This window comes from Strongylocentrotus purpuratus, unplaced genomic scaffold (genome assembly GCF_000002235.5).
Source record: "Strongylocentrotus purpuratus isolate Spur 01 unplaced genomic scaffold, Spur_5.0 spur5_scaffold_15, whole genome shotgun sequence".
Classification (NCBI taxonomy): Eukaryota; Metazoa; Echinodermata; class Echinoidea; order Camarodonta; family Strongylocentrotidae; genus Strongylocentrotus; species Strongylocentrotus purpuratus.
In genome coordinates, this window is record NW_022145600.1 from 35,197,610 (window position 1) to 35,224,230 (window position 26,621).

A 26,621-nucleotide genomic window follows, 5' to 3' on the forward strand; every position below is an offset into this window, starting at 1 on the left:
TTGAAATACACATCTGGCAATGGTTTTTAATTGTCTCTTTACACAATTTGCATAAACATCCGCGGCATTGTTACCACCACAATAAAAACAAAGTCATAAAACCGTTTTACCGACGACAGATTGAGAACAACGTGAGGATAATGGAGCTGAAAGTCTTGCTTGATGTTGTTTTTTAACCTGAAAACAATAAAGTATTTACAGCAGCAGCATTACACTTTCTGTAGCAAGTCACTTGATGAATAATAAATACTTGTACATGTATATGTGATGAGTTGTGATAAGAAGAGAGATAGAAATGTGCTTCAGAATCCTCAAAGGGCATTAACCTGGTATTGATATATCTCCGTTAACGATCCTCTAGCTCAAGCAACGACTTGCGTCCACTTAAATATCATACAGATAAGCATACAGAGATGTATATTTTCAAAAAACTAGTAAATCATATTAATTCTCATGCTGCTTATTCCTACTTCGGGATTTTCCATGGTCATTATTAAACATGGTTTTTGGTCAGGGTTATGAATAGGTATGCAATATAAGTTGTTGAAACAAGTTGAAATAAACGTAGTTTGCTTTATCTTGTTACCTGTCAGCTATCACAAAGTTTTGGTCAGGGTTATGAATATGAAATATAACTTTAATTTGAAATAAATATAGTTTGCTGTATCTTATTACAAATAAAATATTATGACTTTTTGGTCTGGGTTATAAATATGAATATGAAATATACTTTTAATTTTAAATAAATATAGATTGCTTTATCTTATTACATATAAGATATGACTTTTTGGTCTGGGTTATAAATATGAATATGAAATATAACTTGAAGTTGAAATAAATACCAATAGTGCAACTATATACTTTTAAAAGCCATGTTATACCTTCTCATGACTTTTTATGATGCAATGGAGAATATAATTTTTTCAAAAAAAGATATGGCAGACTCAAAGAGATTAAACCAGAATTACGAAGGTTTGGTCAAAATAAAAATTGGGGGAAAAAAGGGAAAAAATCTCCTATCCTCCTATTCAAAAGCTTAAATTACTATATGATTTCATACCGATGATTATCTTTTGGAATTTCTAGTATAGCTGTATTCAAGATCATGATTAGTGATGAATAGATCTAATATTACCTTTGATCTGTATCTTTAACACTGGTATATACATTCTTTCACTTCAATGTTCAATTTTGTCTTCCTATAAACATAAAAATACTTTCATACAATTTCTGGATATGAATTTCATCAATGAGCTATCAACAACCTAACAACCTGGAATTCTAGTTTCCACACAAAATTAAATATGTACATTATACACTAAAACACCATGTGCTGAGAGCCAGAAGGGTGTTAACTCATATCCTTCTATTTAACATCTTTCTGGCTCTCAGCTGACAGATATACTCAAAGGCAACACATTATACATTTCAAGTGATAAACAATGTATTGTGTAAACAATGTATTGTGTATACATTTAGATAAGACGTGAATCATATAAATGATATGCAGTTATGAAAGAAGAGCTGGCAAATATAAATAAATCAAATTTAATTTGAATTTGAAAATAAGAGTGATGATAATGATAAAAGGAAGTAGAAAATAGACTGCAACTCAGCCTACCTATTTCTGTGTTTCAAGAAATACATTTCTTTCCCTTTGATGCAAGATATTTAATTTTACCACGATACTTGATTTATTATAACTACTTCAAAAGCTCCAAGGGTATTGAACATTATAATAAGCCCAAAGAACCAATCGTTTCAGTATCCAAAACAGAGCATTCCTTCTAGATATTAAAACAAATAAGAATTTTATTCTATTCTATTCCAATATAATTTGTTAATTATAGTATACAAAGAAGCCTGGCAAAGCTATTTCGAGCGTATTTCAGAATGAATAAAATTGTTGACAAACTAGAAATAAATAATGAGATAACTAATTACTGGAGGTAGTAATTGATCTTCATAAACTCAGTAATAGTGATTTTTCATTTTTCTTTTGTAAGGATACCATATTTGATTATATATTCTCATATAGGACAAGTAAGAGTTGTGAGTTTTATATTTCAGATAATATCTGGATATATAGAAAGCTAAGTTTGGTAAGGTATTGAATAGATGGGACCCCCTAGTACATTTTTCATATTACCATCTTTAATCCTACACAGTTGTAGGATTCATAAACCATACTGCATTATCGATGAACACAACATAACAATCATTGTCACATTACAGTCTCAAGAAATAAAGTCAATATGTCAAACAAGATGATTAATGCAATTCACAATGATCTACACAGAAGATTATCTGTTCAGTGGCAAAAGGGCATTACGGTACCACTTCATAAAACTTATGACTTTATGGCCTAATGGCTCTCACTATAGAATGTCCTTTCTTTAAAAGAGATCACATCAACTGATCAACATGAATACACAACTTTTGACACTTTGGTCCAGCTATATCATAAAACAAAGGGATATTTTAGCAGTCGATCAAAGATGCTTTTCATAACAATAATTGATGCAAGCTACATGTAACTATTCCTCTCCTAAAGTGACGGTAAATTATTGTTGGTATAAATGCACAACATTAAAAATGGATGTGTGCCCAAGAACTTGTTTCCTCTCATGGAATGTATGTTACTGGAAGATGATTACGTTACTGCCGTATCAAGGTCTTGTAAGATGAAACAAACACTACCAAATAGATCGGTTTACTACAATATTCAAATTTATGGATGTTTCTTTTCAGGGGACCTAGTGACGAGTTATTCAATTAACTTGTTACTAATGAATGAACTAAAATACTTGAAATCCAGTCTGCATATAGTACATGTTGCTATGTCGGGCAATTTTCAGGTCTTCAAAAAACAACCTTTGCTCAAAAAGTATTCATACAATTTGAATATGTTAATAAACCGGTCTATTGATGACGTACATGATTGGAATTCCTGCATAAAGTCTACTGCTCTCACATCTATCCATCTCTGTCTTTGCTATCACACTATGAACAGTTGACAACATACTATTTTTTTCAATACAAAAATTACCATGACGAAACATCATTATATGCTTGAGAAACCATGAAACATGAATTAGGTATGCTGGAACTCAACAGGCGCTAATGTTGCTATGGAAACATTTTTTTCTTGCAATTGGGTGACTTGTCACTGCCATTACACACGTCACTTAAAGGTTAAGAGATTGAATATTGAAGATAATAAGCATTACTGGGTTACATAATAACATGATCATTAAACATTTGTATCCTTCATTGAGTTTGCCTGATGCCCGAGTATAATGGATGAGGGAATATGGCAAGGTACAAGTAGATATAAACTTTGTTTCAGAAAATAATCCAGGATATAAACCCAAATAAGCTTTACTATAGGTCTTATAGACCCAATATTTTGATTTTGATTTTGATTTCATCAAATAATAAAAAAATTCATTTCACAATATTAAGTGTTCCGATGTCAAACATTTAAAACTTTTTTACTTACACTTAACTGTTTTCTTGCACAGTGTATATTTTCCTTATTAATATAGATTTTATTAATCAATTTTATGCCTTTGCAATGAATACTGCACACTTTCATTCATTTTGTCTCCAGCACTATAGTTTTTTTTCTTCTCTCAAATCTTATAAAATACTTAAATAAGAGATTAATGAAGATAAGGATGTTGTAATGAGATTGTCTATTTATCCTTCTTTGCTCACCTTGGTAACATACCACTACATAACTCTGTATTCCAATTAATTTAAATAATTCTAAGCAAACTGAACCAGCAGTTTGGTTCCCAGCTCTAGAATATGAAATTAAATTTTAGACAATTTTTGATATCTACTTTATATCCTGCCTAAACTGGAACATGATCATGGTTACCACCTTTTTAATCAAATGATAATACACAGAACCCTTTGAGGCAGGGTATTTTATCAACATCGCTATACCCCTGCTGTAATAAATTTGTAATTGCGCCATCTATTGATGAAGACGTACATAGAAGGATTTGTGGTTCCTTTACCCAAGCATAATCTTGCACACGTCGTCGTGCAGTTGGTGATGAATTGTGGGACATGGCTGTCAACACATTAGGACATTATGAGCAGCAGATGGCAGTAGATGTAAATATGAAGTAGTGTCAGTAAAATACTCTGCCTTTAAATAGCAGAAATTTGAAATTAAAGACTTTTATAGAGTGCTACTTTTAAATAATAACCTATAATGGATATCAGACAAAAAGAAGCAAATTTATACACATGAATTAAGACACCACAGAACCTTCACAATATCTTCATCATCAAGTTCAAGTTAAACAATATATATAACAAGTTTTAAAATCAGACAGTGTGCAAGATAGAATGTTACGTTTGATAAGATATCCATTTTCAATAGCACTACAAATACTTACCAGCAAGTATAGAAGACAAGTAACAAAATGCTAAATACCTACACTCTCAATTAAATATTATCAACATGAAGAAGAAAAAAACTATCAATACAATATGTAATGTTTGTGCAAAAATAAATAGCTCTTTCTAAATCTTTTTTTGGTGCATGTCGGTACTGTATTTGTACAAAATACAGATTTGAACTCAATGTAAGATTCAACTTTGAATACTCTGACGAATGAACACATTTTGCTCTTCATTCCTACAGCTATTGTCCCAAACCTTAACTTGAATAAACCCTATCTAACTTTCAAGTTTCATTCATATACAATATTTATTGTAATTTGAAATGAGCCTGGGGAAATATAACAATGGGCAGAGAGAAAACAAATTCCTATAATTATATTCACTGTCTTGTACCTTTGTAACAATTTTGTTCATGATCGCAATATCTTAGCTTTAATAGTGAATTGCACTTTAAGCAGAATACAGAAATATGGTGACAAAAAGTCATCCATACGAGCTTGCCTCTCAGGTGTTACATCTGGTATAATGCTAACATGTGACCGCTCTACCTTATAAAACAAATTGATCTATTAAATTCATGATTGGTTCTGGATATAGAAGATAAAGCTCAATTGTTCTATTATATAACAAATAATCCTAACTAGCAGGTACATTATTTCATAAAATATAACCAAATCTGATAAAAACTTCATTTCTTTGCATTCTCAACTTTTTTATTCAATTCATACATTACATTGACATGCATCACGTAAAACATCTCTTTCAATAAAAACTTTCAACTTTATACACTATCCAAACAGGCAAACAACTTCACTACCAGACCCCTCTTCAAAAGACTTGATCATTTTTATAAAGCATTCTTCTGACACCGAGGGATAAGATCTCTACATCTTCCAGGCTACAAGGTTAAAATGAAGGATAGAAAGGAAGGAACGCTAAGATGAAATCAATCGTGGGTGTCTCGATCGCTCTCCTCTTCTGAACTATCGTCGGGTTCAAGACCCATGTTTATGATGCTTTCTTTTAACATCGGTCTTCCTTGATCTTTGCCTGTAAATACAATGAAAAGATAAGAAAGAAGATGAAGAAGATGAAGGGGATGAAGAAGTGACATCGATACAGAATGAAAGAAGGAGAAAGAAAGAGAAAGGGGAGAAGAGAGGGATAGGGGAGGGAGAGAGAGAAAAAGGCATCATAATTATGTTTAATAACATTTTACCCAGCAACTGCATTTAATGGTCCTGGAGGGTGTTTCATAAAGCTGTTCGTAAAGTTACGCATGACTTTACGAATGACTTACATATGAAAAGCCAAATGGGATGCTCATCAACTAAATTTGAACTGTGCAGATGTAGATTGACATTCTCATAATAACAAACATTTGTAATGCAAAGTATATTTTTTTGCCATAATTTAATTGAGATTATTGGAAATACAGTCACACTTTGTTAAAACATCAGGAAAAACTTTGGGCATCATATCTGGCACTTCATATACAAGTCATTTGTAAAGTCATGCGTAACTTTATGAACAGCTTTATGAAACACCCCCCTGGTTTATCCACTAAATTGGTGTTTGCCAATCACTTAAATATCAGATTTGCCCTAATACTATAGTCTACTGCCTGCCCTTGCCATGGAAATGAGATTTCACTTTTTTTCTGTTATGGAGTCTCATCAAATTTTATAAATGTTGCACATCTCTCACCACACTCTTTCCTTTACTCTGTCTGCAAAGTCTACATGTATCATAAATATTTTGTTGCCTTTGCCACGTTTTGATCTATTCTCATCCAACGGTATGAAGCACAATCTCCTCTATTTTGCCAGACACTTTACTATCGATTATACATCTACAAACAAGTGTATTTGTGTTCCCTGTCTTATTGCTTCCCACAGTGCACTCACCTATGAACTGTCCACTTGCCTACTTTTAATCTCCCTCCCTCCCCTTCCTTTCTCTTCCCCTCTTTCTTTCTTTCTCTTCCTCTCTCTCTCTCTCTCTCTCCCTCCTCCTTTCAACCGTTACATCCCTCCCCTCTCTCTCCGTCCCTCCCTCTCTCCCTCTCTTTCTCTCCCTCTTTCTCTCTCCCTTTTTCTTTTCCCTTCCTCCCCACTCTCTCTCTCCGTCTTCTCTCTCTCTCCCTCTCTCTTTCTCTTTTTCTTTCTCTCTCTCTCTCTCTCTCTCTCTCTCCCTCCCTCCCTCCCTCTCTCTCTCCCTCCTCCTTTCTACCGTTACATCCCTCCCCTCTCTCTCTCTCTCTCTCCCTTCCTCTCTCCCTCCCCTTTCTTTCTCTCACTCTTTCTCTCTCCCTCTTTCTTTTCCCTTCCTCCCCACTCCCTATCTCCATCCTCTATCTCTCTCTCTCTCTCTCTCTCTCTCACATAAAAAACTTCCTACACAATCATATCTCTCCGCACTACGTAATTGGTTGAGTGCAATATATGGGTCTAGTATTTGTACAGTCTCAGGATGAGATAGATTGATAGTGATAGCTAAGTGTTAAAGACAAGTCTCTTCGACTATCATCTCTCATCCTCCCTCCCCCTCTTATACCTCATTCTCCTTTCAATTCTCTAAATCTTACCCCAAAACCGACCCTTCTATCATTTCTCACCCACTCTATTGGTGATAAAAAGAAGAAATCTTCCAGCATGATGCCAAGATTCATTGGTTTTTTTCTATTCTAGAAGTAAAATGACATGACATAAATTCTGCCCAAATATATGGGCAGTAAGAGGACCAAGAAAAGAATGGGTGGTGAAATATTTCTCGTTAAGGATTTCTGGATTTGTCAAATTGTTATCCACCATTGACACATGCTCTGGAGACAATTGCTCTGTGGTAATTTTCCTCACTTACAAAGTTAATTAACTTCAACCCTCGATCAAACAATGTACCTCAAACCTAATCTAAATAATCTAAATAAAGCTATAACTCTAACCCTAAATCTCTGATGAAATAAAGCCTGGAGCAATTGCAGCACTGTCATCTATTCATAAACAACAACTCACCAAATATACATGTATGTCTAAAAGTCTTGCTGACATAATGCCTGTTTGGAGCCGAAAGGGCATAACTCCTATACTTTTCCACAGACATAATGCCCTTCTTGCTCCATACACTCAGATGATATAATTAACAACCCTGAGTTATTCCACTTACCTAGTAATCTTGCACGTACTACAACCATAACCGATTTGTCTTTATCTTCTTTATCGTCCATGCAGTGGATTGTGAAAGGTTCGGCCATTATACCCTCCTTGTGTGAGAGGAGTTCTAGTTGAATATCATGTCCATTATCTGAAGTGATAAGAAAATATGAAAGACATTTACAACCAAAATGATCACAACAATGTGGGAATACAATGGAAATGCATTAAACAATTTTGGATAAATATGGCACCACTACATTGAGATACATATAAAGGTAAAGAATTGTAGTTTGTTCCAGGCTCCGTCTTAAAGGTACTTTGTCCCATTTGCAGGCCAAACAAATGAAAAGGTTAAATTCCAACAGCATTTGAAAGATAATACTAATTTAGAACTTCCCTAAACTAAGGTGGGGCTTGAAAATGTCTTCAGGTGGGAAAATAACGACTATTAGTTGTCAAATCGACTTAGCTATAGAGCGAATAAGTAATAGTCTTGATTTTCAGACCATTGTACCGAATGGTCATACGTTTTATGCTGCGCAAAGATTCAATCAGTTTAATTTTGGCCATCACAAGAAGTGGGTTATTGAGGTAGACAAATGCTCATGTACCCTTTACAGCTCATTTCATGTATGTTATTACCAAAGGAGAAATAAAGCCAGTCAGTCACTCGATAGTGTCTGACAGTAAAGTCTAGCAAGTAAACGGTTTCCTTGCGTAATTTGAATATTAGGACACTGCTAACGTTCAAATTTCACAGATAGGACATTGATGACATATTCATAATTCCTGCAAAGTTCTACAGAATTTGAGGTTGGCTGCAAAAGGGACATAGTACCTTTAATAACGGTTGTAATTAATTGCAGCTTATTTGCAGTTGATATCAATTGGAACTATGTACATAAGACATAGGAGACTGCAAACTTGCAATTGATTAGAGGACTTGCAATTGATTGGATCAATCGTAACTCTTTATTAATCGGGGCCCTAATGAAGTTATATTGCATTATTACTGCTATTACTGCTGCTGCTACTACTAATACTACTATGATTTGAATACTAATGCTGTGCCAATTCTTCTCTTTACAATTAAAGATGGCACCCCATATTTTGTTGAAAAGGAGGCCTCACATATCATATCATAATCATCATGACCATTATTACAAACATTACTGACTATTGCCACTTTAAAAAACATCAAGTATTCTGGCAATGGAATAAATAAATGCTGGTCAATTTCCTTCAATAAAAACTGTCGTACCGTATGTAACCATGTATTACACAAAAACATGAGACATGTAAAGCAATTTCCTGGTACGCCACCTGAACTCCCATTAGATGTCATTGTATGATGGAACCAAAGGGAATCCCACCTGGACCGATTCAATTACAGAAATCGGTACTTCGGCGTGACGCAAATCTCCAATAATGATTTATGGCTTTACTTGGAAAGGGAAATGACACGTTACGAGTGTCAAGTTGGCAAAACAGAACAGGATTGCGAATGTTGCATTCAAGACTCTGGGTGGCTGAGAACACGCTCCGGGATATTCCTAGCTTCTTCCACATTTCTTTCTATTTCTGAGGTTGTTTACATCGACTGATAATAAACTGGTGGGAGGGGAAAAAATCAAAAGAAACATCCAAGAGATAGTGGAAATATGATTAGAGACACCTTTGTATAAAGACATCCTTCTTCATTTACATTTTTACAAATAACAGGATGGCAGAGAGTTCAAATACTGTACATTTCAATAGATTTGCGCATCACCCATTGAAAACCATGTCAATGACATACTTCCGTTAGCTGGAGATGATTTTTAAAGACAATACTTAGGGTCTTGAATTTGCCCTTACAAACTTCTGCATAGTGCAACCCAAGCCTACTGTATAAAACTTCTGCATAGTGCAACCCAAGCCTACTGTATAAAACTTCTGCAAGTCCTCGTGATCGTATCAAAGACCCTATAAAAATGGGAAAACATAATTTTTTTGAAGAAAGAACACTTTATTCCAGAAAAATCAGTTTGGATTAATGAATAAATTAATTTAATGACTTCATATCAAGAGGGTGTACTCTCACTATTTTTTACTTTTGATCTTCTAAACTTTGTTTAGGGTTGTCTGGTCTTTTTCTTCTTTTTTTTTTTATCTTTCTGGGTCTTCTAAATCTTTTAATCTTTTAATGTTTTTTGTTTGTTATTGTTTTGATTTGCATATTCATGTAAATGTAACTAAATGTTTTTTGCTACTCTCCTCTTGCAGTACTTTTAACTGTATTTCGTGACAAGGCTGTCTTAGTATTTTATGGTACCTTTGATCCCATGTACTATGAATTGCATCTGTGCTGTATTTCTGATTTAAACATGTATATGCTTTTACTTGAATCATATAAAATTGAACTTGAACTTGAGCTCTATTTAGCAGTATGGGTAGAGGAAAAGGTACAGACTAACATGATAGGCTGATCAGAGTGTGTGTATGTGTATTGGGTTTTTACAGACGTGCATCAATCAGATATGATTATTTACGCACGCCACAACGCCACAACGCCTTTAAGGCTTTAAATACTCTCAAATGTCATTGTCTTCCATAAGATAGTTAGCCAGGCATGAATTGAAAATGTGGTTCAAAGAAGGTTATGAATAATATTTATGAAATTCTTTTCCTGAGGTGGAATTCTTCATACATGTAAATATATTATGAAATGTTCAAACAGCATACCGCAAAATCACTCAAGTGATGACAGTTTAGCGAATAAATTTGAAGAGAAGGTTTCACTCACTTTCACTGCACATCCTCTCCATGAGAAAACAAAAAGACAAAGAAACACTGCATGAAATTTCGACAAGAATTTCACTTTCCAGAAACGTTTTTCCACCCTGTCTTGGGTTTTGGGGTGATATTACCATCAACAAGATTGATCTTGATTTGGCATCATGTCATGCTTAATCTTGTGTTGAAATTCAAGTACCATTTTTTTAAAGATGTCAAATAAACTCTCTAAAAGCATGTTCAGAAAACAAAAATCGGATGCAATACTTGTACAAAGAAACGTATAAAGAATCATTGTATAACGAAAGGAGCGTATAGACTAGAAAACAACATTGTATAAATAAAAGAAACAACATATAAAGAAACTAAATTTGAAGAGGACAATTGAAATGACCGCTGGCCAATCAACAGTGTGCTCTCACAATAGGCCCCGCCCACTTATACAATTTTTGTAGGACACAACATTGAGACTAGAGTGGGACCCTGCATGATTCTCTAGTGAGTTTTGTTCAAAATGATGCTAAAAAATGTGTTTCTCTATACAAGTCTCATTATACGTTTCTTTATAAGATGTTCAGACTACAGAAGCAATTTAGTTACTTATCATATAGCTATATATGTAGGCAAGGTAATCAGCATCATGAGATCGGGAGACCACAGAATATTCAGAGGATGGAGGTGTGATAAATATATCTTACAGAATGTCAACTATTTCTGATAAGTTTTGAATCATATGCATGCTGAGAACTAGACAGGCGTTGAGAAATTTTGCAGATTATTAGGAGGCAATGCCCTTCTAGCTAACATCAGGATATCTCAGGATTATTTTGATATCTAAGGAACAGATGCTTGGAGGGACACAGGTCAACTTCTTGCCTTGACATATATCTTAACAGATATAAGAAGCCCTGGCAAAAATAACTTTAATATGATTTAAAGACATTAATAATAATAATAATAATCAGATAGTTTTGTATAATTGCATGTCTTTATGAGCTTTAACAGGATACAAGAGGAGACAATACCGGTACCTGAAAATTACTATTTTGGGGGCATAAATATTAGATGTTATTATGTATTTTTTTCTTCAACTTGAAACATAAAGCTACTCACATCAGACCCCCATCTTTTGTTATAAACTTTTCATTAAGTCTTTCTGTACATAGTGATTTCAATCTGTGATATATTTCATAGTGTCTGTTTAACATCCCCAAGCTTTTCTTCATCCATACAAACAAAATGCAATATAAAACTTTGGACATTGAAATTTCCTACGGCTCTGACAGGACATAACATTTTTAAATTTTCCATTTCACCGTTGTGAACGTTAGAAACACGATCCTGAAGGTTCTGAAAAGATTGATCGTCGATACGAAATTCAATTCTACTTCTGCTAATGGAAATCATAAAAATCTCCATGCACAGTGAAAGGTTTCTTTTTATAGTCCACGTAGTTTGGGTGAGCCAGAAAAAGAGATTTGTCATATGTCATTGATTTTCATGGATAAGAAAGCATAAAATGCTCAGTGGTAGAGTAGTAGTCTGGTTAACAGACGTATCCAGATTTGTAATGGTAGATGAGTTGGTAAACCAATAACCTCTCATACTAAATTCTATACCTGGTTACCTGGTTGCCGCTGTCAGTTGCTGGCGATTGGCGACCACATCTGCACATCTTCTTGTTGTCTTTCTCCATTTGTTTCTATCCTGTGCTAACCTTTTAGCTTCTGAGTATGTGAGACCTGTCCATTCTTTGATGTTATCAAACAACTGCTTTCTCTCTGCTTTCTATAGATAGGACTCAAACTGCAGGTTCACTTGTTGGATCTTTATTAAGGCAATAAATCTTCAATTACCAAGACCTTGGTTAGGATGTTAAAGGCAGCAAGTCCCTTTGCAGACTTGTGCAAACTCTGTGAAACTTGGCGAGTGTTTAAAATATATCTTTCAGATTTCATGTGTGAAATTTTACATTCATAAGTTATGAAACTTCTTTGTAAGAAATGAAAATCCATCGCTGCTTTCATATTGCCACAAATTAATAATTAATTGCCCTCCGCGTAAGTTATTTTGTTTGGCGGCAGCATATTTTGAGGAAGGTTGTTACTGCACTTCTTATTGACTCTCAAATTAACTGATATAACGGTCAAATAAATTTTGAAATAGGTGCAAATATTTTTTTAGTCTAGAAATTAAATATCTGGAATTGAACATTCAAAACTTATTTGTTGAAAGCCTGTTTCCATTCATTCATTTTGTGGGAGGTTCCTACTAATAGATCTCATCAATATACCATCTATGAGCATAACCGTGTCTGTAGCAAATCATTTTTAAATCAATCAATCAAAACAAACAAAAAGTATCTTCAACATATATATATTAAGAGTACTGATTCACGTTGGATGTGGGTAAAATGAAATACCATACAGATGGATATAGATGAAAAGACAAACAGAGATAGAGAGAGAACGAAAAGATGGGAAAGTAAAAATCGGGAGAGTGAGAGAGAGATGCACACACAAATAGAGAGAGAGAGAAAAGGAGAGGGGGAATTTTAGAGAGGAAGTGGCAGTTGTGGGGGGGGGGTGAGAGAGAGAGAGAAAGTAAAAATCGGGAGAGTGAGAGAGAGATGCACACACAAATAGAGAGAGAGAGAAAAGGAGAGGGGGAATTTTAGAGAGGAAGGGCAGTTGGGGGGGGGGGGGAGAGAGAGTGAGAGAGAGAGAAAGTAAAACTTGGGAGAGTGAGAGAGAGATGCACACAAAGGCAGTGAGAGAAAAAAAGGAGAGAAAGGGAGATAGGAGGGGGCATTTGAGAGAGGAGAGGGGACAGTGATACAGTAAAGAATGGGAGAGTGAGAGAAAGACATACAAAGAGACAGAAAGAGACAGAAAGAGAGAGAAGGGGAGATGGAGACGGGGAAGAATTAGAAAGACAGTGTGAGGGAGGTGAAGCATCAGAACTATTTTAAAGAGGCAATCACTTCCTCTAAAGGAAAAATAAAATGGAGACAGAAAGAGCAGAATTAAGATGTCATTCATCATCGGAATCCTGTGATGCACTCCAGGGAAAAGAGTACCCTTTATGCGGATGATGACTGTGTGATACGGTTGACTTGACAACGCATCTTTACATCTTCTTTGGGAGTATTTGTCAAGATTTACTGACATCAGGAGTGCTTTCTACAAGTAGAAAAGTCTCTTGATGAGAGGCCAGACAGGGGAATAACGAGCTCTCAAAAAAGGGTCTGGTAAATGGGATGGAAAATGCAAATGGGTCACTATGTTGAATACAGACATATAGAAAAGGGCAAAAGCCAAAAGCCATGTAAAACACATTTCTTATTACTTCTAGTAAAAAGAGATGAGGATCGATTTGGTGGGGCTTTATGAAAGTTTTTCAGAATTTTCTTCTATGTTTTAATACATCTTTTGTTATTATTTCAGGAGATCAAAAACTTTCAAAATACTGTAAGCAATGTTGCTGGTACATAATTTTTGCCATTATCACAGTATTATCAATAGTTCGGAATGACATTGATGCTTTCAGCTTTTACAGTATTATGAGCATAGCCACAAGGTACTCAAAAGATATCTGAAAATCGTATAAGACCACAAGAGACAATTTAATTTTATCAGCTTAAGGCCCTGTTTCATATAACTTGTTATCAATGCGGCCGTCAGATGGTAAAACGGTCTAACTCGAAAATCACTGTTCTGAGAAAAATGACTTTGAAGTTTAGAGGTTTCAGCTTTTTTAGGAGATGGGTATAATCCATTTTTAGCAATGGGACAAGAAGAAGCATATTAAACACTGATAACTGAAGAATTTTGTGCTTATTTGGGGTTTTAATTATAAAATAAATGAGATTTTTGTGCAGATAGACTGTTTAACCACAGCACATGAATACAATCCCACTACATATTATACAATAGTAAAATGGTCTATCTTCTAGAAAGACCATAAACACTATTGCCATACTTCTAACTTGAAGATAGACCATTTTACCATCTGACAGCGATGATAAAAAAAATCTCAATTCAGAAGGTTAAAAGGTTTATGTAAAAGATAGCTCGTTTTACCTCCAAACGATATTACCGGCAATGGGCTAACTCAGAGATAGACCGTTTTACCAACAAATCCGAAGGAAAAATACAAAAAAGTACCAAGATAGTGGAAATTATCTCTAAAAGAAGACATGATGGGATTTTCTCGATAGCACCATTGGAAATAGCGCCCTCACATCACCCGGAAAGTGAATTTACCTCAAAAAGTCAAAATTTCGAGTTAGACCGTTTTACCATCTAACGGCCGAATGACAAGGTAGGGTAGTTGTTATAATCTACTAAAATCCTCACATCTGATTGGCTGTGAACAGATTTTTCATCGATCTAGAGCAGTTGTTATTGATAACAAGTTTAATGAAACAGGGCCCAGACTTTAATAGTGATCCACTAAAATACCATAATGTTAGAAACAAAAGTAATATTGGAAAATTAGGTAATAGTGCTATTTCTGATGCAAAAATACAAAATATGGAATTTGTATGGCTATAGACTTAAAATTTGAAACAATTTTCCCCATGTGAAAGGAGCAGGGGGGGGGGGGGTTCCGCAGGAAAGATTCTCCTTGGATATCAGATCATCAAATCTGTAATTCAAATGATTCAAGGAAAGCCACACAAGTGTATCATTTCAATTCAACACATCTTAACTGACGGTGACACCCTTATAGCCTTTGGCGCCATCTGAAGCAAAGAGCTTATCAAACCAGACAGCGGCATAGCAGGATAGGAGTGTTTCTCTATTCCAAAAGAATAAATCTTTCTTGTGAGACAGAAAGAGCTCTTAGTTTCTTACAAAATGCAGTGTTAAATCCCCATTTACAAGGAGTAGCATTACCTAATTCATGTTTAAAAAGTCAAGAACAAATATTTTGCTGGATTTAACAGTATGAATGTTGCATCTGGCACCTTAATTCTACACTTTTTTTAAACACTGACACTTATTTTGGCAAAGTGAAAGCACAAAAAGGCTTTAAAATAAGAATCGAGCTCTCCTACATGATTGGGAGATGTATTGTTTAAAAATAAATTTTCCAATTTCCTTTCTACATTACCACTACCATCACCATCCAAGCCTTATATTTTTGCAATAGGGTAAAAAAAAATTGCCTATGAGGCATGTATTTCAACAGCATTTTCCTATTCTACAATTGTAACATATCTCTTACCCATTGTGTTTAACTGTTAGTACCCTTTCTCCGTTTGTTTTCTTCCTTTTTCCTATTCCTGCTCACGTTTCAATCTAATTGGAAACAAAAGCCACGGGGAGTGAGAATTCATCCAGCGTTACATTTATTGAGTTGATAGATCTTCTAGAGTTATCCTAGTGAAGATACTGGATACTCATTGTCCGCAGGTAAGATTGAATATTTTCCCATAGGAGTGAGTGGCAATCCATAAGTTACCCGCTGAGAACCTTGACCCTTGACCTGTATTCAATGCAACACTTGAATTTTGTCAGTATTATACTTAGCATTTAAATGTACATAGCTAAGCTTAGTAAAATGGCTCAAGACTTATTTAGATCACATCTAAGTATTTCACTTTAGTAAGCCAAATTTCAGGCAAACTATTTTCTGTGGCCATTGTGACATCACATACACAATCCAAAATGATAATTCAGAGAAGGATAATTCATTGCTGTTAACAATCTAGCTGATATATAGACCGATACATGTTGCATAGAGTATACATCCAGTACCACAAAAGGTAAACATTAATTCTAGAATATGCATGTCTAAGCAGAAATATTCCTCCACTCACTATACATCCATTTGCGTCCTTTTGCCAGGCACTGGTCAACACATCGTCTGTTTGGAGCCAGAAGGTATTTAAATGATCTCAGTTAGTGCCCTTCAGGATCCAAAACAGGCAACAGAGTTAAGCAGCAGGAGAGGAATAATGCTGTCAATATCAACATTATATGTTAAAATGAGTAAATACTGCCCACAGTGTATCAGCACAACGCCTCCTATCTACTGCAGATATGAAATAAGTACACAGCATATAATCATAGAGTTATCAACTCTAAAGCTTGCCTTTAGATTTCAACACCTCACATCAACTTCTTAACACATCAGTTTGTAAATCTTGTTCATAATTTTTTCAATCTTTTTTAAGAAATAAGAAAATATCATGGATTATAAAACAGAATGCTGTTCTGTAGTATTCAAAGAAATTTCTAAATTTCCTTTAAAATGTTCCTGCTTAAGTATTTGAAGTAACTTCTAACATGTCTTCAAAATTTCATATACCACAATTATCACAGGATACACTTTTATTATTATTATTATTATATTTAAAAAAATGTTATTTTCAGGTGAATTCTGAATGTGATACTTCAAAATGCTTCCCCAGTCCATGCTTCATTGCTTCCCGCCCCAACACATAAGTTGTAATCTATCAACCTAAAATGATATGCAGGATGATAATGATTGTACCATGGCAATCAATACTGCTCGTTATGGATAATTACTGGTAGTAGATATACCAACTGAAGCAGTCAATATAAACCAAGGTCTCCATTTAGATTGAATATTCCCGGATGCTACATGTAGGTATTAATTAGCTTGAGGTATGTGATATACATTTATAGGCCTCTATTGTGGAGCTTAGCATAGATTAACAAACAAGTGTGAAATTAGGGCCTGAAACTTACCACGTTGAGGGTCAATATTCCACATGTCAGGAACATTACTTTAAAAATGGCTTGTAAAAATCATCTGTATATATGCTTATATGCTGCCTCCTAATTCTCGAAATGTGTACTTTTTGTTTTGCAATAGTAGTTTGAATCAGAGTATCCTTAGGCTCCTGATTCAGGAAATGACCTCTAACATTTAAGACTAGTTGAGCTGTCACATTTTGTGGAAATATTTATAAGTTATCCCATCTTAGCCTCAAATTTTCCACACCAGATACTTGTAGAGGTGTGTGCATGCGGCGCTTAAAGTGTTTGAGAAATAACCAATTTGTTTGTCTCTCTCTCGTCCTTTCAAAATGTCAACTGCACTCCGATGGGTCCACTCCAAAACCTGCATACACCACGCAAACACATCTCAATAAGAGAACATTGTGCACATTTAGAATGTCAGCCTCTAGTGCTTTAAATGTCTTACACGAGAGCTTTGTCCATAAATTACAATCATGGACTTTCCCTTCTCAACTCTCACTCATACAAGACACGATCAACCCCCTCAGAATATAAAAAAAGGAAAGAAACACTTTACACGTATATAATTTGCTAGTTCGTGGCAATATACATGCTTAATTTTGCACTAAACAAAGGCCCATCTGCGTACTTCGTGATCAGTGGGATGTGGTATAAAGTACATAAATATTAATTGCCCTCTGCGTATGTTGCTTCATTTGGACACAGCATATTTTGAGGAAGGTTGTCACCGCACTTTTGAAAGCGTCTTAATGATGGAAGGATATGACATCGTCTAGAGAGAGAGCATCAAGGGTATTGACTCTCTGTAAAGATGTCTGAGTTAACACCCTTTTTATTGACCTTTATGTAAAGGTGTCTGATTTAACACCCTTCCTATTGACTCTTTGTAAAGGTGTCCAAATTAACACCCTTCTTATTGACTCTATGTAAAGGTGTCTGAACACCCTTCTTATTGACTCTATGTAAAGGGGTCTGAGTTAACACCCTTCTTATTGACCTTTATATGAAGGTGTCTGAGTTAACACCCTTCTTATTGACATTTATGTTAAGGTGTCTGAGTTAACACCCTTCTTATTGACTATATGTATAGGTGTCTGATTTAACACCCTTCGCATTGACCTTTATGCAAAGGTGTCAGAATTAACACCCTTCTTATTGACTCTATGTACAGGTGTCTATGTTAACACCCTTCATATTGACCTTTATGTAAAGGTGTCTGAGTTAACACCCTTCTTATTGACTCAGGTGTCTGAGTTTAACACCCTTCTTATTTACTCTTTGTAAAGGTATCTGAGTTAGCACCTTCCTATTGACTCTATGTAAAGGTGTCAGAGTGAACACCCTTCTTATTGACTCTATATAAAGGTGTCTGAGTTAACACCCTTCTTATTTACTCAGGTGTCTGAGTTTAACACCCTTCTTATTTACTCTATTTAAAGGTGTCTGAGTTAACACCCTTCTTATTGACTCAGGTGTCTGAGTTAACACCTTTCTTATTGACTCTATGTACAGGTGTCTGGATCAACACCCTTCTAGCTCTTGGCAAACAATATCTATTAAGAAAGCAAGGAGCAGGTGGGAAGCATGAGATAATCATTTCTCTTTCATTTCTTCTTCTTTATTCCGCTTTAATATAAGCCGATAAAACCTTGTTTGACGTCATTGAGACATTTGTATTTCACTCATCAATTCTTCTGACTAAACCATCAAAACTAAAGTGGTTCATGCAAAAAGGAGAAAATGCAGGAGTTATTGCAAACCTTGTAAATCAGTGGAGGATACAATCCATTTAACTGGGAGTGGTTTTAATTCTACTGCTTGGTTATGCTCAATTTATTTTCATTTAAATGTGAACTTTAAAATGAAATATGACATTCAATGAAATAAATCTGAAATATACTCTTTACTTTGCAAGTTGCAACATCTCCAAACAGACTGGGTTTTGGTTTGCTATAAGCAAGTAAGCTTAATGAACATTTGTACGGTCACTAAAAATTATACCCCCTTCCACCCCCACCCCCCCCCCAAAAAAAAAAACAACAACAACAACAACAACACAACAACAACAAAGAATGTCAACAATATCCACTGGGAGAATTCAGATTATATTACACATATTGTGCTCTAAAAATACCCTAGGATACTTGATAACAATTTGACAGAGGCATGACATACAGTATGTGAAGGTATGAACCATATTTCACTGACCCTGCCCTTCATGCAAGGGCAGTACTGTGGAATAATTGCAGATCTCCAATCATATTTTCATAGATAGTTTATGACCCCAAACAAATATGAAGTTGATTACAATATATGGAGTAAGTTAAGTGATTCAATGGATGCCGGTGGACTTGTTTGTTTGGGGATATTCATCATAAAGCTATGGAAATTTTGAGAGGATTGAGGGGAGGGAGGAACTTGAAAAAGAGAGAGAGATATATGATTTTTTTTTTTTTTTTTTAAATACTGAATGAGGCCAAGAGAGATATATGTTAAGATGAGTTTCAAACAGATTGGTATTCGGATTTGCAATCCCACCCTCTCTCCCAACAATATATTGGAAGAAAAGTAAAACAGTTAAATCTTTTAATTCTTCAATTCTCTCGATTCTCCTTTGTTACAAGACTTATACTGTGGTATTTGTCAGAGAGCCATGATAATTTCCTCTTTCTCTGAAAATCAAGCTTCAATTCCGATGGATTGAAATGACAATCATATCTAATCTTGAGTAACCTATCCTGGGATTTACTTAAAATTAGCAGCTTTCAAATGGAGTAAAATTTTCTGTTTCAAGAGAGCGTTCAACTTTCAAGGAAGTGATATCGCGAGAAAAAAAGAAATGGATAAACAAGAGATTGTTTACAAAATGTGCCTGAGGAGTAGAAAAGTGTTCATTTACTCTACCCTCTCATAAATGTAAATGTTGTACTATCATTTAAACTAAGAATCTATTAGACAGATTAATCTTCCTGAGACAGATACATACAAGTACATCAAGAATTTATAATATTCCTTATGCACCAACTATATTGAACTCAAATTAAATGCAAGTTCTTATTTCTTAGTTTCAATTTTGAATCTTGAAAGTCCAAATTATAACATGAAAAAGGAAAACTAGAGAAACAGGAAGGCTTTGTAAACTAACAATTACTTTTAGTTATAAAATATGAATAATAAAGCCTTTGCTATTTCATACTGTCTAAGATTTAATTCAAAGAAAACATATATTGAATATATTACACAACTACTTCAAACTTCAAGAAGCACTGCAGTGTGCAATTTTCACATTATTCCCAAGGAAAGATTAGGTATGAAATTGCCTGAAAAATATTGCATTATCTTGGAGAGCATGATGGATTACATAGAGCTCAGATCACCTGCCTTGGGATGCTAGAATCAGTAAACATCAATTATGATCATAACAATGATAAAAACAGTTCCAATCGTGGGCTATTATTAGCTAGACGCACAGAATGGAGGGCTGATGAACCCATCTCCCAAGATGCATTATTATAAAATGTTACATAACTTATTTCAGCTAACGCTATAGTTTATCTAAATCCTTTGTCTGCAACCAGACATGTAAAAATAGCACACTACTGAGATAGAAATAAACAAGAAATGAGATCCAAGAAGCAAAGGAGAGATGGAAAAGATTGGAAAGAAACAGCGTACAAGTGATGAATTGATTATTAAGTAGCCATCTTTAATGGACTCTTAAAGAGTATTGAGATAACAATATTGTCTGTCTGGAGCACGAAGGACATTGAGTGATTTCAAGTTGGGTGTTTAAGGCTGGTGTTAGTGTTTAATAAACACTAACACCAGCCTAAACACTGAAATGGAAATCAGCTGGTGTTAAGGTTTTGACCTCTGAATATCGTCAACTTCCGGTAGCTAGTGTTATCGATTTTGAAAAATTGTCGTCTGCTGAACCGACCTTTGTGGCTGGTGTAAATATTTTACGTACAAATGTCCTATTCATTAACACTAGCCCCTAGGGATTAAGCAAATGTTGATTTCCAGTTCGGTGTTAGTGTTGTACCCGCACACAGTCAACTCACGAACAACGCCAATTTATTGTCTGACGATCAAATAAAAATATGTGAAACAGGTAAATCACATATTCTTTTGTGTAAAATTAGCTATTTTATAAGACCAGAGAAATAGGTGTAAATTTATTCTGTACTTTTCATGATATCTTTAGTTTTGATGTACTATTTTTAAGTCATCGTCGTGAAATCAAGTATGTGGTGACGTCACGGCTGATGTTAAGCTATCGATTTTGATATCGGTATCGGGCTCTTAATTTCATCAGCAAATTTTCCGCTCGATTTAAGAGCTCTTGACTGCTCTAAACACTAACACTAACACTAACACCAAACTTGAAATCACTCATTGTCTCATAAACTTTAACCAAAATATAATGCCCTTATGGCTCTTAAAACTGAAAGACAAACTCTTTTTCTTCCTGCTTCCCTGTTGCTAGTGAATATAGCATGTTAATAGACCTGTTTCATCATAGATAGTGCAAGGATATCAAATATTCATGATTCCTGCAAAACAAGAAGTGGAAATTCTGTTGGTTTGATAAAAGATATTGGAGACTTATGCTTGCCTTAGAGAATTACAGGTACTCATAATAATTAATGACCTCTCATGCACTACATAATGATCATGTTAGGCTATATGAAAAGGTTTGCTTTATTTTGTATAGAGAAATCATTCTCATAATAATGATAATGATAATAAAAACACATCTATTGCACAAAATCTGTTTTTGATCCCTTGTAGCAAGTTCCTAGTAATTCCTTGGTGAGCCATCAGTTTTGCTGCATGCAAGATTTGCACAAACATTCATTGGTAAAACCCACCAAGTCTAGTATTCAAGATGATTAGGGATGCATTCCAAATGGAAATCTCAAGTGTAAGTCTTCAAAGAAAGATCTGATTAAAAGCTGCCTTATGTCTGTCATGAAGATCCTAGCTTCATGCTAATGCTGTGCTTTGGTGACAAGCTGCTATTAAAGCTTCGACCTCCTTCAACCTCAACGCCCACCACAGCCTTTCTGCTAAGCACATCTTGTTTTCATGAGAATGCTTAGGTTTCATGAAAGATGTGTTTAAAATTGGAGCTGGGGATAAGATTCTTAGGAGATTTGAAACATAATACAAGGTGGGAATAAAGAAGAACTAAATCTGTTTTTGCAAAGAAAGCTGGATTATCACTCAATCCAGATAATCACGAGGCAAAAAAAAAAAGAGTGTGAATCACACGGGTAAGAAACCTTTATTTAAAAACTCTGAAAAATATACAGCTTAAGTCAATCTGTAAAATGTAATTTTATGATGATTATGATAATGATGATGTTAGTGATGATGGTGATCATGATAAAGATGATGACGATGAAGATGATGATGATGATGTTGATGATGATGATGATGATGATGATGATGATGATGATGTTGGTGATGATGTTGGTGATGATGTTGATGATGAAGGTGATGATGATGATGATGATGATGTTGGTGATGGTGATGATGATGATGTTGATGAAGATGATGATGATGATGATGAAGGTGGTGATGATGATGATGATGTTGGTGATGATTATGATAATGATGATGTTGATGATGAAGGTGATGATATCGGAGATGATATCGTAGCTAGGAACAAGTAAGTCTTGAGGGCTGACATAAAGCTGACAAAGACTCAGCACTATCAATAATTTGTGGAAAGCTATCCCACATCTTAGGTCCAGAGAAATAGAATCCTCTGTCACCCAGAGCTGTGTGAGTGAGTGAGAGACAATACTTCACTGGGAGCTCATAGATGTAGGACTGGGATTTTACATCCATAGGTTCAAAATCATGAATACCTATCCAAACAAAACCAACTATAAGCTACAAATATGGATGTAATCAACAGGATACTAGAATGAATTATGTACTTTTCAAACTTGAAGCAACAAAAGAGGAGAGAATAAAGGCCCTGGACATAATGCAATAAATAGCCTAAACTGCTTCCTCTTGATGGTAAGAATCTAAAAGAAAACATAGCTGCACATAACATTGCGCCCTACAGCTAGGTACCCACTGGTCTGAATGGGAAAATCCACAAAGATTAGCTTATTTTCCTAGGCAGTTTACGAACTCAAGTCTAAGTGAGCATAAGATTTACTAGAAGATATAAGAACATCTACTAGGTCTCCTTTAAAAATTCTTTTAATATCCAGCACTAGCAAGGTGTTTAAAGCTTATCTGTACTAGTTTATAGGAGGGTTTAGACCACACTGCAAGATCACTGAACAGGTGGCTATCTCATCAACTCAGCTGTCAATTAACATAAGAAAAAGAGAATCATGGGGAACCAATGGTCACCGATTGGGCATTTTTTTCTATATAGAGGTAGCAAGTAGCTACAAGTAGGACAGTGTGGCTTTAAAGCACAAAATACCTCAATTTTCTGGTAATTTGACTGTTCAAAATTCCACGCTGCCATGCACATTTCCTCAATCTCTCTGCATGTGTCTCCTATAATGCTTCATGCAATGGATAAGAAACAGACCACAAGGTTGGATGGCAGTGTGAAGGATGATGAACAGTTCATCATGATTGAGGCAAGGGTGCTTGTTTCAGCTGGAAATGACACCTGCCAACCAATTTCTGCCAAACGAGGGCTAGGCGACGTCGTCTTCTTGTTGCTAGGCAACCCATTCATGTGCTAGGTTTCATGTTGAGGAGAGGTAATTGGAAGAGCGCTTCATATCAAGCGTGGATTTCAGATCAAGAGGCCTCTCAGCATCGGCTGGTATCCAGAGAATAGGGTAATTTTATTCCAAAGAGCATTTTGGAGTTTGATAGGATGTACATGTACGTGCAGGCATCAAATTCAATTTTACAGTCTGCATTCAAAAGCGCCATGAACAACCAAATGTAATTTGTGAGCAGACAAAGAAATTGAGCATTTTAGAGGTGACACAAGTGAAAAGAAGACCGAAGCTGAAAGGTTCTAGCCTCTGAAGACCTTTAGCATGGCATCATCTTTATTCCATCTTCTCTCCATCCAAGTGAAAAATGAGTACAGACATACTGTAGTAGGCAAGGAACATCACTGAGGTTGGATTAATATGTGTGTGGCTTTAAAGCCCGACTGCAGTACTTATAGCTACTTGCGCCCTCTATATAGCAAACAATGCCTAATAGGTGCCTGTTGCTCCCCCATGAACCTCTTTTTCTTATGTTAATTGAGAGTCGATTTGATGAGATAACCACCTGTCAGTAACCTTGCAGGGAGGTCTAATCCCCCTGGCCAACTAGTACAGACAGGCTTTAAGATGACAACTGGCTGGAATTCTCCCACATGGACAATAACTCCAAAATCAAAATAAAGATAGTACAATCGTTATTGTCACTATCATTTCAAAACAAACGTAGCTTATTTTTACACTAAGAGAAGGCAAACAATGTCCACCCAGAGAACCCAGTAGTAAACAAATATTGACTGCTTTGAGGGGAACTATTGCCCAAGGTGATCTAGAAACTGCGCTATGACTCGAGACTAAGTGGAGGAGCAAAGTACAGTCTGGAGTTCACCCAGGACCTATTAGCTGAAACCATGACCAGAAAATAAGCAGTTGATATTTGTGTTATATACTGCATCCCTCAAGGCAATTCTCAAAAAGAGACACGCTAAAAAAATATGCCTGTTAAATATGCATTTATTTGTAAGCAGTGTGCAATTACCTGGCTATGTGCATCGCACGAGTCTCACTACGTGTATCCATGCACTCTTAAATTCACACACAACCATTGTGTCCTGGCATTGTAATAATTTTCGCTGTACTGCCCAGCAGTCAATAGTTAATTTGAAGCCTGCAGCTTTGACCAATCATAGGCCAGGAATCTTTACATGCAGTATGTTCAGAGCCAGAAGGGTGTTAACTCTGTATTAAGGTACACAAGCTAATGCCCTTCTGGCTCCAAACAGACGATTAACTAACATTGAAAGATGCATTTGATAGCTACTCACCGTCTGGTCTTGCATGGGCTTCCACTGATTGGATGATGGTACTAGAATTCTCTTTGGCAATGACATCTCCCTTTAATGAATCTTCGACAGTAAATCTGTAGAGAGTAAGGGTGATCCAGGGAAAAAATTACTTTAAAAATTTGGGGGCTACTTTTCAAGCTTGCTTGCATGAAAATAACACTCTTTAATTTGTTTTGCATTGAACTCTATGCAAAATTTGGGGGCTCTTTTAAGACTTTTGGGGGCTCTTTTGGGCATTTTGGGGGCTACTTTGCCCTGAGCCCCTGTGTATTTTTTTCCCTGGGGTGATCACACAAAGATTAAATGTATGCTGTCAAATTATATAAGATTCTGAGGGAAAAGGCTATACAGAATCAAGTTTAAGCAGCACATATCAAAAAATATAAGAAATCAAAGATATTTTGGAAACAAATCTTTTAAGAAATTACTGAGACCTTACCAGAACTATTACTGGGCTTGTACCGGTAGTTTATTCTCAAGATAAACTTGTATGCTTGTATTGTCCCTCTACCAGTCGGTTCTCCCCCCCCCCCCCCCCCCTCCCCCCTTCATTTTAAGTCCCAATTCAATGGAAATTCACTGTCTTCTGAGGTCATTGCCTACTGGTACCGGGTGGTTCCTGTATTCAGTTTATAGGGAATGGGAAAATTCAGTAGCCAAAAGATTAAAGACAAGTCAACAGTTCATAAAAGCATAGGCTTCCTTTAAATCTTACACCCAACAGCCACAAAGGGACTGTTATAAAGTTGTTGATTTTTCCTTCTTGTCTGGGCATTTCTTGGGAATTGTGCCTCTGGATGGAGTCGACTGATCGGTCGTTTGTACTGTACCTGATTTGATATCTATGATCCGTCTGAAGGAATCCTACATTGACATCGATGGAGCTATCAATCTCTCTTGAGATAAGGATCTCAGAATGATCTGTGACATCCTCTGGAAAGTGGACCTTTGAGCGAGATCTTGGTCTCATCTTCACCTGGCTTGTTGTCTGTTCTGAAAATTTTAAAAGAAGAAGAGGAGATATTCTTGAGCAAGGAGGCGGTGCATTTGGTGTTCATGGAGTTATTATCATTAAGAAGAATCAAGATTATTATCACTTGTTGAGATCCAGAAGAACATTAAATCACAGCTAACACCCTTCTGTTTATAAGCAGACAACAGAGCCAGGGGCAGAAGGAAACCTATCCAGGCATCTGTCTTTGTGTTCCGGAAATGGAGTGGATCTTAATATCTTCGTCACATCGCAGCTACTGACAAATGTGACAACCTGTTTAGTTACTCTTTAAAACTGACTTTTCAACAAAACTCTGACTGTAGAATGGGGGGGGGGGGGTGGGTATGTCAAAATTACCTATTATACATTAAAATTACAGAAGGTATGAATATGAATTATGAATAAAACAAGATATCATGAACACAAGAAGAATTACCTTCTACGTACCCTTGTAGGTGAGGAGGTAGCAGCCATGGTTCACTTTT

At 35.7% G+C, this 26,621-nt stretch overlaps 1 protein-coding gene across 1 annotated transcript; it reads right to left on the minus strand.

Annotated features, from left to right (window-relative positions):
• Positions 1-26,155, minus strand: LOC752636 (UPF0687 protein C20orf27 homolog). The gene is made up of 4 exons (XM_030986311.1): positions 25,973-26,155; positions 25,122-25,216; positions 7,588-7,725; positions 1-5,472 (listed from the first exon to the last, which is right to left on the minus strand). The coding sequence occupies exons 1-4, from the start codon at positions 26,110-26,112 to the stop codon at positions 5,369-5,371; spliced, it is 477 nt and encodes a 158-aa protein (XP_030842171.1). The 5' UTR covers positions 26,113-26,155; the 3' UTR covers positions 1-5,368.
• Between the last annotated feature and the right edge of the window lie 466 nt (positions 26,156-26,621).

Coding starts and splice junctions, on each gene's coding strand:
- LOC752636 (XM_030986311.1), bottom strand. CDS start 26,112: ATGAGACCAAGATCTCGCTCAAAGGTCCACTTTCCAGAGGATGTCACA. Junction 25,217..25,972: donor GATCATAGATATCAAATCAG/GTACAGTACAAA, acceptor TACTCTCTACAG/ATTTACTGTCGAAGATTCAT. Junction 7,726..25,121: donor AGCCCATGCAAGACCAGACG/GTGAGTAGCTAT, acceptor TTATCACTTCAG/ATAATGGACATGATATTCAA.